Genomic DNA, 14,789 nt, shown 5'->3' on the forward strand with positions numbered 1-14,789 from the left:
AAAAAAAGATGTGGCACAAATTTGTGCACAGGCGTGCGCAGGCGTGAATCACCAATTACTTCTATTCGTGGCAGATGTCCTGTACAGTCAACAACAGATTTTCTGGACCCCAATTTTTTGAACATGCCCAATAATTCGGGTGCCTTTGTGGCACCGTCATGTACCCCACTGAGTCAATGTATAAGAATGCCTGAAATTTCAAACACAAAACACCTTCGCTGTCAGATTTTCCTAACTTCTTGCCATGACCGCAGGTCTGAAATGGCAATAATCGAAGCCACCACCACCGCCATTTTGATTATCTCGCCACCCTGAGCCGGTGCTCTCGCATGCAGATCAGCTAGGCCTAGCTATTTCTACCTTCGCTACGAAGCTTTTTGTTGTTCTGTGCCGTCTGTTTCACAGAACCAATTTGCTACTGTTAGCAGTGGCGCTGACTCCGCCTTTGCAATCCTCGCCAATGGCTTCGGAGCGTGGAAAGCATGGCACATTGCATAATGCCGGCTCCCGAAAGCCAGCTTCGCCCCAATAGAGCAATGTTAGGCGGTGAAGCATCCAAAAGTTAGAAGGGGCAATTGTCCCGGGAGATGGTATGTTTCCTTTAATTATACACGCATGCACGCACCGTCTCCAATCACAGCACAAGCACTGATACGCCTAATAAGTGCAGTGGCAGGCCTTCAGAGCTATTTCGGATGTGTCTGTGGCGATTTGAGCCCTTGGGGGAAGTAAAAGGCATGCATCTCCTAGGGAGTCCAGAAAATCAGACTTTGACTGTAATTTGTAAATACGCGTGAATAAATCTTCTGGAACTTCCCACTCATGTTTTGCCTTAATGTACATGTGCTACTGCCGGTAAGTCCCTCCTTCAATTAGCTGCTTCTAATTCAAACAAATTTACGGGCCCCTTTGAGTTTGAATTATCGAGATTCAACTGTAAAACCAAGGACAACGGGATGATGGAAGCGGGATGCACATGTCCTTATCTTCCGTCTTCACACTGTCCTCATTCTATGCGTTTTTTCCAAATGAAGTAAAGCTAACTTGCCCAGCTTGATACTATTCTCGACCTTACTGCAAACACCTGTAGAGCTCTTTCTTCATTTGCATTGATAAGCATAATATCAAGGTTGATTATTTGATTATCTAATTGACAGATATTTCAATTAATTTACTGACTGGCTGAAAACTGCAACCTTTGCTCGCTGCACCCTTTCTACATGAACTTTTGAGCATGTAGAAACCTCTGAGCGTTTCTGAACACTCGGATGCTGCTTTCAGACGTCAAATTCAATCAACCAACCAATCGACCTCACAACCAACTCGAACTGCGAAGCACAACAAGCAGTAGCAAACTGCCTTATGCTCAGAGCTGTGTTAAATTCGAACACTTGTACTATTGCACTCAACTTGAGCTACGGAATGCAAAAACATGGCAAAGCATGCTCGAAGCTTGGGTAGAGGTGCCGATCGGCCCCATGATTTCGACTCAAAGGGATAGCGTTGAGCTGTTCCTGTGTGTCACATCGCTTCTCAAAGCCTACTTTTGAACTTTCTCTCGTTTTGTGGGCAACCGCGAGATTAACTTCGCAATCAACTTTCTGTGTTGCTATGTGTGTGGCCACCTGCTGTGCATAGCTCACACAAAAAAGCCTTCAGTACTTAGCATTTTCGTGAGACTGAGGCTTCATGCTCAAGACCGGAAAAGACTGTGAGAGTACGCATCAAGGAGCAATGAGCGATGCGCGAGCAGGTGAACCCTCATTTTCAGTACTGGGATTAAGGCACCCACCAGTGCACCGTTTAACCCGGAAGTGCGGCTTGCCAGCAGATATTCGTGCATTGCACAGTCGCCAACCGATAATTTGGACCTGCTTGAATACTTGGACAGCTCTGCGGTGCCATAGAATTATAGTACAAGGACCACTGAAAATTTTGGACGCTTACAGCACATCGTGTGATGATTCAGACTCCGACTACAAGTGCAGCACCATCTTGTGGCAGTGACTTCAACTATGGCATGCAGAAGTATAACTACAACGACAGAGTTCTACTTATCTGCTTCTGCAAAGTCACTGGAAGCAAATATCATTAGCACACCATTCGTTTAGTTTTATTTTTTTTCCTGTCTACAAGAAAAATAATAAACACAATAGCGTTTCTAAGACAAGGTCGAAAAAAGTCCCGCAAGATTGCACCACCACCACAGCTGCTGCTGTCAGTATCACTGCTATTTTAGTCTTCTATGAACTGTAATACGTCTGTGCATAGGTTAAAACTCTTTGTTACCAGAGAACCTTGTGCTAATGAGGACCTGCATCACTTAAAAGCACCAAAGCACTAATTTCATGTCTTGCAAATTTTTAGCATAAATAACTGCTGTTTAAGAGAATGCTGTCTGTCTCATCGATCTTACCTTGCTTTGTGCACATGTGATGACGAGTGATTTTCTTGTTTTCCGGTTAAGCCTGTAACAAAAAGAGAATGAATTCTTGGTGAGTGTGTTAGTCCCTAAAGGTCAGTGGCAAGATCAATGTCATGCTAATTAACATAAAGTAATTTAATCAATCTATGTCACCCTCAGAGCCATAAGATACTAAAGAAGGGAGCAGTTAGCGCACAAAGCAAAAGGAACAATTACAGCAAGATTTCAGTGCTTCATAAAAGGGCTCCCAACTTTTAGTATATTTAAGCTGCGATTAAAATGCATGTATAACAGATTACAATTTCATATGTACACTGTGGTACAAAAATTATAAACAGGAATAAAGGATACCTGCTGATAACTTTAAGCAGGTAACTTAACTTTAACTAACTTTAACCACAGTGTTTAACCACAGTGTGCCACTCCAACTGTCAGCCCCCTTATTGATATTGAGGGGCTCTTGTAAGCACTTGTAACCCGAAATTTTTCGACGTTACGCAATTACAGCTAATGTCTGACAAAAGAGTTTGTTAGCATTAATAGTTACTATGTTTTCGTGAAGATTGTTCCAACCTAGGCATGTACGAGGCAAGGATTAGTAAAAGGACTAACTCGTACAAGATATAATGCCAAACTTATGCCGCAGGTCTATATTAATTATGGGAGAAATACTGAGGCCCAAGAATTTTAAGTTGTGAGGTGCATGATTCAGTATATGCAGTAGAGCCTCACTGATACGATCAAATTTCCTTGATAAGCTGCAGTTCACAGTTTCCCCAAAATCGCGATCTTTCAGATTGCAGCAGTTAGAATGGTTGATTTAGTCAAAACTCCCGGTACACTTTTTTTTAATGTTTTTTGCAATTTCCAGTTTTTTAAAAATTTTGTAGGAAAATATCAGACAGAAATCTGAATTATAAATTGAAAAAGATCGCACTTTCCGAGTGTGCTGTCAACAAAAATTGGGTAGAAAATCACCCTTCGGAATGAGCCATCACACCGCGGATCGCGCAGATTTCCATTGATGCAATGCAGCTATCTTTACACCATCATAAGGAGAAGAGATCAGAGCTCCAGATGAATGAAGCACCGCATTTCGCCTTGCAACATTGAAAGCAAAAGAAGCAAGTGAGATGAAAAATTGGCCCTGTGATTCGTTACTGTTGCCACATGAACACAGGAAATGCTCCTGCTGGCTCACACAGATTCAAATTGCTGCATACGTTTCCCACATATTGACAGAGGTGACTGTGCGTTTCTTTATCCCGGCAACGTTTAGCGATCATGGCAAGCTGCCTCACAGGAAGGCATTCCTTTCACTAATACCTTTACAATGCAAAATTGTTCAATGCACCAATTAAAATGGTAGAGTGGCCATACTGAAAAATAAAAAAAAAAGCTTATTTGTGTGTGTACCCTCTCAAAAATGTCCACCCCTCAAAAATTTATGGAGAGAACCCTGCCAAACCTAAATCTATCATGAAGCTCAACTTCTTGCAGGCATTTCAAACATTTATTTTGAGCACTGTGCTAACTTCCAACATGAGCTAGCATGACGTCAGTTGTCAAGTTGCATAAGGGATTACGGCCCTTTGAGTTGATGGTGGCATAAGCAATTTTACATAACTTTGAATTTTCAACTTTCTTGCCCCATTTTACTTTGCTGTTCTGATATTACAGGGTGCATATATTTTGTGCTTTTTCCAGAATAAATCAAGTGTTTTTCGTCCAAGTTGTGTTCAAGTGCTTCCTCTGCCTTCATTCATGACATACTATTAGTACACCCATAGTGAAATAAAAAAATATATAAGAAAGGAAGAGAATCTGGCATGACTGGTACAAGGCGCACACTCACTACTTGTGTCACATACTGAAATGTACTTAAATATGTTGTATCTCTGTTATGGGTTCTATTGTGAACAAGGCTCCCGTATTGGGAGCTGAAACGTGATTAAATTTGTAGTTTTTTTTTGGTCAGTGCATCTTTTCACGCTCATTCAACACTTTATCTCCATTTAAAGAAAACATGGAGCTTCATGTCTAACTCACCCATTGGCCAATGGCGTGCGCTAACTGGTACTTTTGAAGAGGAATGATGCTCCAATGACGAACCCTTGAGAACGCAGAGAGCCATGGCCTGTGAACACAGGATGTTACATAAAAAGCACTGAAGAGCACCAACAAAACCACTGTATTAAGCCAAGTGAACAAGATTTTAGGCCACACAAAAAGCCTAGCTTCAGATATGCAGGTGAAGAGCAATCTCAGTGCCAAATTAGACTAAATTTTACATTTAAAATACGAGTGGATGCACCAGGAAAAGGTTGGAAAAGTAGACGTTTTCCATACTGAAACTGAAAAAAAAGGAAAGAAAACACCGCTGTTGCACTCAGCGGAAGCGATACATGACTGAGAAAACGCAGCTTCTCGGCATGACCCTTGAGATTAAAAGGCATCCACGGCTGTTCGCAGAGCATTGAAAGATCTCACAGGCGACGTGCTGAGACTTTCACCATATCTACTAACCACCAGGTTAACGCGTCATCTGTTTAGGCACTATTTAAAGACTGCTAATACGAAGATTAGGCAATGGCCACCCCTACATACACATCAACAAATAGTACAGTAATTTTGTCAGCTTCAGATGTCTCAATAAGTGCGTTATAGAATTACTTCCACCCTGACGGGACTGAAAAAACTGCTAGAATTATCTGGTGGGTTGAATTAAACAAAAAAGGCAGAAAAATACGTCGAAACAAGCCATTAATTCACTTGGCAGTCCTTTCCGTTAAAGGTAACTTCACCGCAATACATCCATGTCGCGCGGTGAAGCATACAAAGTAGAGACAGGTGTCAATGTTACAGGATATGGTACGTGTCGCCTAGTTTACACAAGCACGTGCTGTCTTTAGTGAAAGTACAAGCATTGAGACGCCTAATATGTTTAGTGATCGGCAGTTCTTGGCTTTAGACAGACCCCCTGCTCTTTTGATCACTTTAAACGTCCCCCTGACTTTCTGAGTTTTTTTTTCAGCTTATCAAAAACAGAGATGGTTTTTCTCCACTTCTCTGTACACAGCACGTCTATGCACGCATAATTAAGAAACGTATGTAACGTATATACTGCGCATGCAATTAAGTCTTACAACACATCCGAAACTGACCAATCAAGTTTGAATAATCCAGCGAAGGCCAATTTTGAGATAGAAATAACAGACGTTCGGGCCCATATAAATGTATGGGTGCCGAACAGGACCGCTGGTCGGGATCGAATTAGCCGAAAAATCGAATTAACCGGAGCTGAATTAACGAAAGTCTACTGTATTCACTACCTACAGTTGGTAGGTTGAATTTTTTTTTATGTAACACACCTCATCAAATTCGGCATAGTAGATACTGAGCAAAAGGGTTTCTCCGATCCCAAGCATTTAGACAGGAGCTCCTAATGTAAAGCTTCCTCTTAAAGTAGCACTATAGAGAAATCTGCAATAGGGAAACGGCCAGTCTTACAATGAAAGGAGGAGGATTGCCAAGCAAGAGGGGAAAAAAACACAAAAACAAAAGCTTGGTGGTGACACCCCCCCCCCCCCCCTAAGTATGCTCAACAATGTAATGTGATGTCAGTGATGCAAACAGAATTTACTCAGCTTTACTTAATTTCTTATTAGTAAAGAAGGACTGCATTGTGCTAGTATAAAGAAATCAAAGGCCCAACCTAGGAAGTTTCGAGCACTTTTCCTGTGCTGAAAAGAGCAGAACATGTGAAAGTACTTAAAAATTTGTCGCATAAGACTGATGCACCAGCACTAAGATTTCATCACAAAACTTTAAAACTGCCTCTGACTGGTAGCGCAACAACGGTAGGGTATGTGGCGATGTAAAATGTTAGTGGGAAACCAACGGGGGGGGGCTCAGCGAACTTCAGGTCAACGACACCATCGAATACCAGTGACTGTCCTGTTTAATGACATGGCATTACAGTAAAGGTACACTACCAATAAAATTTCAGCTGTATTAGCAAGTTACCCTTCTACAATACCAAACAGGCCACTCTTACTGAGAGCAAGCAGCGTAAACAAGAAACTGTGTAGAAATCAGTGATCATGATTGTAAATGTAAGTGAATAGCCCAAACAAATGAGTGAGCGATTGAAAGAAAGAAAGAACGAGCAAGCAAGCAAATGAGTGTTTTCCTTGGAGTCTGACTTTCAACCAGCCATGACAATGGCCAAAAATGCTGTAAAGATATTTGCTTTAAAACAAGTAGTGACACCACCTTTATGTTCCCGCGCCAGCTTGCCGTCACGTCCCGGATTTTGATTTCATCTGTTAAGGCCTAGTTGATTGTTTAACGGTAAAAATGGGCTGCACTGTATTCTAAACAAGATAATGATTGTACTTGGCAAGTTTCGCAAACTTTTGCTGAGCCAATGATGCTCACATAGGAAAAAATACTTTGAAATTTGTGACGTCACACTGACGTAGCGGCGCTGAAGTTTCAGCCCAAAATTAAAAGAACACTGCAATTTGACCTCCATTTTATCTTCTGATAATGTACCTATTGTTGGGAAATTAACAGAAACCAGTTTTCAAAGATTACTTTGTCGATCAAAACAGATTTAGTGTTTCTTCTTCAGTGTACCTTTAAAGCATATCAATGAAAGGTTCTACTGCGCGCACTTTCAGAGCACAGCATAGCTCCTCTCACCTTGAGCCTCCTAGTAGTGGCCGGGCGAGTCCTCGAGGTCGTTGACTGCTGCTCGGCCTTCGATTGAGGTTCCAGTTGCTCGAGGCAGCGGCCTGCCTGACGTCGTATGCTCTCCACCGAATCCTCAGCTGCAGTTTACAAAAACGGCAATGTAGCATCGCGAAAGGATCAGAAAGTGGTCGCAAAGGTGTCCCTGCAAGAGCTTGCTGTTCATCCAGCAAACTTCAGAATCAGAAAACTCACTAAACAATGTGTAAAGTCGGGATGTAGCTCGTATTTCATTAGTACTGAGCTTACAGTGAACAAGAAAAAAAACAAAGATTAACATTAGAATCTAAATGATGTAAAACTTGCTTAAGTTGGCAAGGTAGCAGCAGCAGCAAATACACGAACAAAGCCTCATCCTCAGTAACTGTCACCTGCCTGAACCACGAGGACGAAGGTGATGTATGATGCTATGCTTGCTGAGGGAAGAATGTTGACAAAAGGAGTATGGCACAAAGTACGACACATATCTAAATACATTTAAAGGGGCCTTGAAACACTTTTTCAACATAGTAAGCAAATGATGCACATACAGAAGTGGAGTCTTATTCCCTGTAGCTTTTAGCTGCCCACACTCTCGAGAACAACGGCAATGTATGATTCTGCTCTTGCCAAGAGAAGAATGTTGGCCAGAGGTGCACAACACAGAGAAGTGTGACACATATCTAAATACATTTAAAGGGGCTTTGAAACACTTTTCGAACATAGTAAGCAAATGGTGCACATACAGAAGTGGAGTCATTCCCTGTAGCTTTAAGCTGCCTACACTCCCGAGGACAAAGGCAATGTATGATTCTGCTCTTGCCAAGAGAAGAATGTTGGCCAGAGGTGCACAACACAGAGAAGTGTGGCACATATCTAAATACATTTAAAGGGGCCTTGAAACACTTCGAACATAGTAAGCAAATGGTGCACATACAGAAGTGGAGTCTTATTCCCTGTGGCTTTTAGCTGCCTACACTCCCGAGGACAAAGGCAATGTATGATTCTGCTCTTGCCAAGAGAAGAATGTTGGCCAGAGGTGTACAACACTGAGAAGTGTGACACATATCTAAATACATTTAAAGTGGCCTTGAAAGACTTTTCGAACATAATAAGCAAATGGTGCACATACAGAAGTGGAGTCTTATTCCCTGTAGCTTTTAGCTGCCTACACTCCCGAGGACAAAGGCAATGTATGATTCTGCTCTTGCCAAGAGAAGAATGTTGGCCAGAGGTGTACAACACAGAGAAGTATGACACATCTCTAAATACATTTAAAGGGGTCTTGAAACACTTTTCGAACATAGTAAGCAAATGGTGCACATATAGAAGTGGAGTCATTCCCTGTAGCTTTTAGCTGCTTAATTCCAGAGGAGAAAGGCAATGTATGATTCTGCTCTTGCCAAGAGAAGAATGCTGGCCAGAGATGTACAACACAGAGAAGTGTGACACATATCTAAATACATTTAAAGGGGCCTTGAAACACTTTTAGAATATAGTAAGCAAATGGTGCACATACAGAAGTGGAGTCTTATTCCATGCAGCTTTTAGCTGCCTACACTCCCGAGGACAAAGGCAATGTATGATTCTGCTCTTGCCAAGAGAAGAATGTTGGCCAGAGGTGCATGGCACAGAGAAGTGCGACACATACATAAATATATTTAAAGGGGCCTTAAAACACTTTTGAATATAGGAAGAAAATACTGCACATATACAAGTGGAGTCACATTCCCTGTAGGTGTTACTTGCCTGCACCCTGAGGACAAAAGTGATGTATGATGTTGTGCTTGCCGAGGGAAAAATGTTGATGACAGGCTTATGACACAGAGAAGTGCAACACATACGGCACACATAACTGCACCAATTCGATAGCGCTCTGCAACAATAAGAGATAAGAAATATAGAACAGGAAGAGTTCATCCACATTTGAGCTAAAAGCCAAAAGCAAAGAAATTTCACTTAGCCTAAATTCGATATAACCAAGCAGCGTATACTATTAAAGCAATCTTGGCAAAGCTGCAGAGCTGGCAATTGTCTAATTTTCATACATTACCAACCTTTAATTAGCCCCGAAGCCGATAACGAGTGCAACTGGTAATTAGTGGATATGACAAATCCCAGCCCGTTGCCTCCAAGATTCTTTGGCGTACCATGTGCACCGCCTAATTTAGCGATCACGCGGAGTTTACGCATTATGGGTCATGCGCCAGTTCCGGCAATCAGTAACGGCTCTGTTTTCTTTCAGTTCCGGTATGAAAAATATATATTTATTAAGCTTTCTGTGAAGTATCTACTCATGCTTCAAATGTAAAGTTTTGCATGGACGTTGTTCTGCATCGAGATTATCTAAAACCAGGCTTTTTACGTGGTATAATATTTCATGGCACTTGGACCTTAAGTGCGGTGTTGTCCCACGCCACATGGACACACACTCTTCCTCACCGGCCAGTCGGTGGAGGTGTTGCAACAGCTGCCACTGCGTTAGTAGTCGACTGTCCTGGACGTGGGCACAGAGGTGCACGAACATGAGTCGACTGCGACAGCTCCGCCCCTCTGCCAAGTCTGCACACAGACACGACAATGACAATGAGACGTCATTGTCAAAGGGTAGGTTGTGAGAAAAACCTAAGGCACGCTTGATGAATAGCTCTCTCTTAGAACAAGAATACTTTTATTTTTTTCATCGGGTTACAGGATTTCATTCCTGTTTCATACTGCACAAAACAGATATAACACCTGCCTTATTCTTTAGTTCGAACAGATACTTCAAAATCGCATGAAGCGTACACAACAATTCGGCCTGTTCAGGTGTCCAGAAGAGGTGCCCATTACTCGCATGACAAATCGCAATGTCCAGGAATCTGATCAAAAGATTCACTAACTTTCTAATTATTCATGTTACAGCACATTTTACAGCTATGAAATTGGAAGTCAGGTTGTAGCAAAGTTAGGTACACTTAACTGAAGTCCTAAGATTAGTATCATATCACTTTCGAAATATCCATCAATAAAATGTCCTAGAAAATACACTGTTTTTTTTTTTTTTCTGGATTACCAGCAATGACTTTTATGAGCTTTTCATCACGCATGCATTTGTATTTCAAATAATGAAACTTGCGTGCAGGCTGCTTTATTCTCAATGAAACTAGGTGTTCTACATGGCCCAAGATTTCATTGCAGTTGGTCATTAAACCCTTAACTGCTGTGAAAAATTTTGAAAAAAAATTTTAGAAGAGTGGAGTGTTTTTAGACCTGCATATTTCATGCTGATTCTTTTTAAAGAGAGTATGATAGTAGGAATGACCATTGCATTTAGTGGTCTTGCTGAAAAAGAAATATATCAAATGTCATTGTGTCTTATTTATCTGTCAACATTACAAGAAACTGCACACACTATACACATGTGCAAAAACTGCAGATTATTCACGAGGGATTAACTCGTTATCGGCCCCAAAGGACTTTGGTTGTGTCAACGAGTTAACTCATAACTGGCAGTTAAGGGGTTAAGGAGTGAACGCCGTACCTCGAGTGATGTCTGCGAGGAGTTGCTCTTGACCGCTGGTGCCGCGCCGCAGGAAAGCCACTAGACTCTGGACAGCAGCCAGTCGACATGGTAGCGGTCCCTGTGTAGTTCCAGCCGAGTCATGCCCACTATACTCCATCTTGCAGGTAACAAGCAATGATGTGGAAGCTACGCAAGTAGTCTGCTCATAGGAGTCTCGCTCGTCACATTTTGAAAAGCAGTTGTTGTTGGTCTGCGACACTTTCTATGGAATTGCTACTGCACTCATTCGATCATAAGGCAGTCACGATTATAAGGTGAGAGTGCAATTGGGGCACTCGAGAAGAACTCAAGTATGCACACTAATATAAGGCGATATAGAATAGCCAATTAATTATTCAGACTAAGTGGGGATTGCCCGAGATACTGGCGTGGGTCATATGCGAATTCCACCTTGAGGTGTGACTTCACCGCGGTGCAAATTTCACCTTACGGTGTGACTTTATGGCAGAAGTCGCCGCTATGCCGTGAAGCCACACCTCAATGCAAAACTTCCAATAACCCGCACTCTACCTTTACTGATAAACTTTTCGAATTCTAGGGCGGGTTATATGCACCAAAGCACGATACTGCCTGGCCTGCTATGGTTTATTAGTTGCTAGAATTCGCACGGCCGTCTCAAGTCTGCATTGGTGGAAATGTGGCTCAGCAGCCACCATGTTGAAACGGTAAGTGAATCTTGCAAGCCCCACATATAAGGCAAGGGGTGAATTCGAGCCCGAGGGTTCTGGGAAAAAAGCCTCACCTTGTATTCTAATAAATACACTACTTCGCATATTACACCTACAACTTGAGAACGAAAAGTTGTGTCAAATCAAATCACACATTATATGCGCACCTTTGTGCTTCCAGTACGTGATGTACTACTATGTTACGGCCGCACCCGCGCACTGCGGTTGGTAGTCGTAGAAATGTGGAACTCTGGTCGTCTGGCAGTCCAGACGTTAAACGTTTGTGGAGCTCAAATGCCAGCACCGCTGGAGCGACAGCCTTTCGATCAGGCGCCAAGACAAACGCCACCGGTGAGCAGAGATGTGCAGGACAAGTGGTAAAAGCGAATGGTGTGCTTACTATTCAGAGTATGGCACAACTCATTCATCTATGGGTTTTCGATGGCCTTACCCTAAAGAAACCTCGGCCTAAGCACACGCTGGCAATTAGGGTGCACCCCTTCCAGGAGTGGCCGTGTAGTAGCCTGCGCATTTATCACAGAGGCTGTACATGAGCACAATGATTACTCTAGAAGGCACGGTGAGACATGTAAAACTGACAGACGGACTTGACCTGCAAATTCAGATTCGTCAACTTATAACAACGCTTGCCGCTATCATGATCCCAGCATTGCTTGTCCTTCTCGACACAAGTCTGCCCAATAAAGAGTTAGATTTTTAGCACATACCATGAACAGTATGTCTCGCTCTTTGCCATCGCTACTATATCACAACAGGGTGAAGAAAAACAAGCAGGCAAGCAAACAGATGCCTACCTTACAAGTCACACATCTAAGAAAAAGCCCAACCAAGAAAAGGAAGAAGTCAAGCAAATGACAATGAGCAATGGCCTCAACAGCATACTGGTATTACACAACAAAAGCAAGAAGGGCACAGAAAGAGGAACAAGCTGCAGCACTTTTCACGTGGTTAATTTGCGGGGCTTCATTTTTCTTTTCTGTCTAAATGCTTGCATTTAGTCAGCCACATGTCAAGCCATAGTTATAGACAACTGCTTCAAAGTTTCAAATGATTTTTTTTTTAAATAAGAACAGGGTCCTTGCAAGCAAGAAAATGCATAAGCAGGAGACAGCAGCGCTGCTGCAGTGCAAAAAATAATAGTACTAATACAAAAAAGGAAAATAAAAAGTCAGACATTTCAGTACTGCCTTTCAGTTGAAATTTCTGAATTTTTTTTCTGTGAAAGCAGTTGAAAGCCCGGAACAGAGTTAGCTGTGTCCATCCACCCGGTTCTGTTTCATCGCAACATTTGCACTTTTGCCCTCATCCATTTATTGTTTACTATACGATACAAATACCACATGCAACATTTTACTGCAACGGCACCTACGTCATTGCCCCACATCATCGTTGTTCTCAGCATCACAGACGACTTCATGCCACTGTTGTCACTGAATCAATGCGCCATCATCACACTGTTGTTGTCACCATCATCATGAGGCCACTGCTGTTGTTGTTGCCTTGTCGTCGTACAGTTAAATCTTGATATAACGAATTTCAATATAACGAAATTCTTGATATACTGAAGTACAACTTTTCATAACTTCTTGTCCAGTGTTACGTTTCGCCTACGACGCGCGGTATAGCCGGCGCGGATGCAACGGACGCCGGGGCTTCGTTCAAAGTGGCGGACATTTTGGCCCGTTCGACGCCGCCGCAACGCCTCCCTGCCAAGCGCGTCCAGGCGTGTTTCAATGCCACGTGTCTTCGTGTGTGCGTGTGTGTGTGTGTGCATGTTGGTGCCCACGCTTGTCAAAGCGCGGCAGCCGGGGAGGGGAGCTCCCCAAGTGTGAAGCGAGGAGGTCTGACCGGCACCGGCCCGGCGGATGCGTCACTACACTCGTCCCAACGTGTCTCTCAGCGTGTCCGTGCCCCGCAGTCACGTGGCCTCTTCCCAAGACGTTCCTCCTTCCCCTCAACTGCGACAGTATAAAAGCAGCTGCCCCCGGACGCCGAGAGAGGCTCCGATTTCTGCTGTTGAGTAACGTGCTCTCCCGTCTCTCCACTTCGGTCGACCTGACCGCCCGCTCTTTTGCGATGCTAGAATAAACAAGTTGTTCTGTTACCAGTCGACTCATGCTTTGCCAGGACCTTCGGATGCTTCCAGTTGTGCCCCAGGCCGCCAGGCCAACGCTACCCTTGGGGCTTGCGACCCATTTGCAACAACGGGCTTCAGCGCTGAGATTCCAACACCAGGGAACATCATGTAAGAACCTTAATATAAGAAACTGTGTTCATATGTACACAATTTCAATATATAGCTACATATTTCATTGCCACCGCGAATATACCTGCCGCATTCGCAGTTGTAGCCATATGTAATTTGAGCTTGCAAACAGACCTCTCAAATCACGTGCTCTGTGACTGAGAGCAGCCACAAAAGCAGAGAACGAAGCCCCTCTCGTCGTCATGTTCTGTATATAAAGTCCAAGTGCGATAAGATCCTATAGCACTCCATTGGCTAGTGATCTTGGCGTGAGGGAAGGAGTGAAAGAGCGCGCCGAGAATGGTGGCTTGATGCAGGCCATTTTCCCATGCAAAAGGGGGGAGAGGGGGGAGGAGCTCACAGTAACGTGATTAAGCGCGTGCTAGAGGGGCGCGGGGAGTGGAGGGGGGCAAGTAAGCGCACATCTCCTCTTCTAGCGTGGCTGTTCATGGCTGTCAGTACAGCTCAGTGCATATGCGGCCCACATGCCCTATCTTAGAAGGTAATCTGCAATGGGTGCAAAGGTAATGCAATGGGTGCAATGGCTGCAATAAGTCAAGATGGCCGTGGCTTCATGTGCAGTGCCTTCCCGCATGCTTAGTGCTGGAGGTTGCTTAATATGAAGTTTTGCAGACTTGTTGAAGAGAGAGGGAGACAAAGCGTTCAGTCCTGTCCATGCTTTTTATGACATCGTCATCCCACTGCGGACACCACTATCAGTCGTAATGATGGAGTGGACACAAATGCATTGCAGGCTTCACTTCACACTGCTGATGTGAAGATATCGTCGACATGGCTTGAAACTATATCTTTGGTCACCGACACTCAAATTTAAAGAAGGAATTTTTTCCTATCAACCCATGGGCAACTATACTCATCTGCACAAAAAGGTCGAATTACAACATAACAAAGTTTTCATATAACGAAGTGCTGATTTTACTGCCTTTACTATATCAAGGTTTAATTTGCATATACAGCTGGGGGAGCTAACACAGGATTGCAGAGATCTTGCACGAGAATCCCTGTCAGCAAGAGTCAGAGGGATAAGTAGCATCACAGTAAATGAGTTCCCAGCTGACTGAGTCGTTGAAGTCTGCTGTCGTTCCTTTGTTTCATGTTACCTCCATTGTT

At 43.3% G+C, this 14,789-nt stretch overlaps 1 protein-coding gene across 1 annotated transcript in view; it reads right to left on the reverse strand.

Annotated features, from left to right (window-relative positions):
* LOC126544927 (serine/threonine-protein phosphatase 4 regulatory subunit 4-like) overlaps positions 1-14,789 on the reverse strand; it is a 43,952-nt gene that overhangs the window by 6,567 nt on the left and 22,596 nt on the right. Inside the window, exons 13-17 of the mRNA XM_050192475.3 lie at positions 10,683-10,782; positions 9,602-9,721; positions 7,133-7,260; positions 4,475-4,562; positions 2,417-2,468 (exon numbers count right to left, since the gene is read on the reverse strand). Of these exons, the coding sequence (XP_050048432.1) occupies positions 2,417-2,468; positions 4,475-4,562; positions 7,133-7,260; positions 9,602-9,721; positions 10,683-10,782 (488 nt within the window). The remainder of the gene's footprint in view (positions 1-2,416; positions 2,469-4,474; positions 4,563-7,132; positions 7,261-9,601; positions 9,722-10,682; positions 10,783-14,789) is intronic.

This window comes from Dermacentor andersoni, chromosome 10, assembly GCF_023375885.2.
Source record: "Dermacentor andersoni chromosome 10, qqDerAnde1_hic_scaffold, whole genome shotgun sequence".
Lineage (NCBI taxonomy): Eukaryota > Metazoa > Arthropoda > Arachnida > Ixodida > Ixodidae > Dermacentor > Dermacentor andersoni.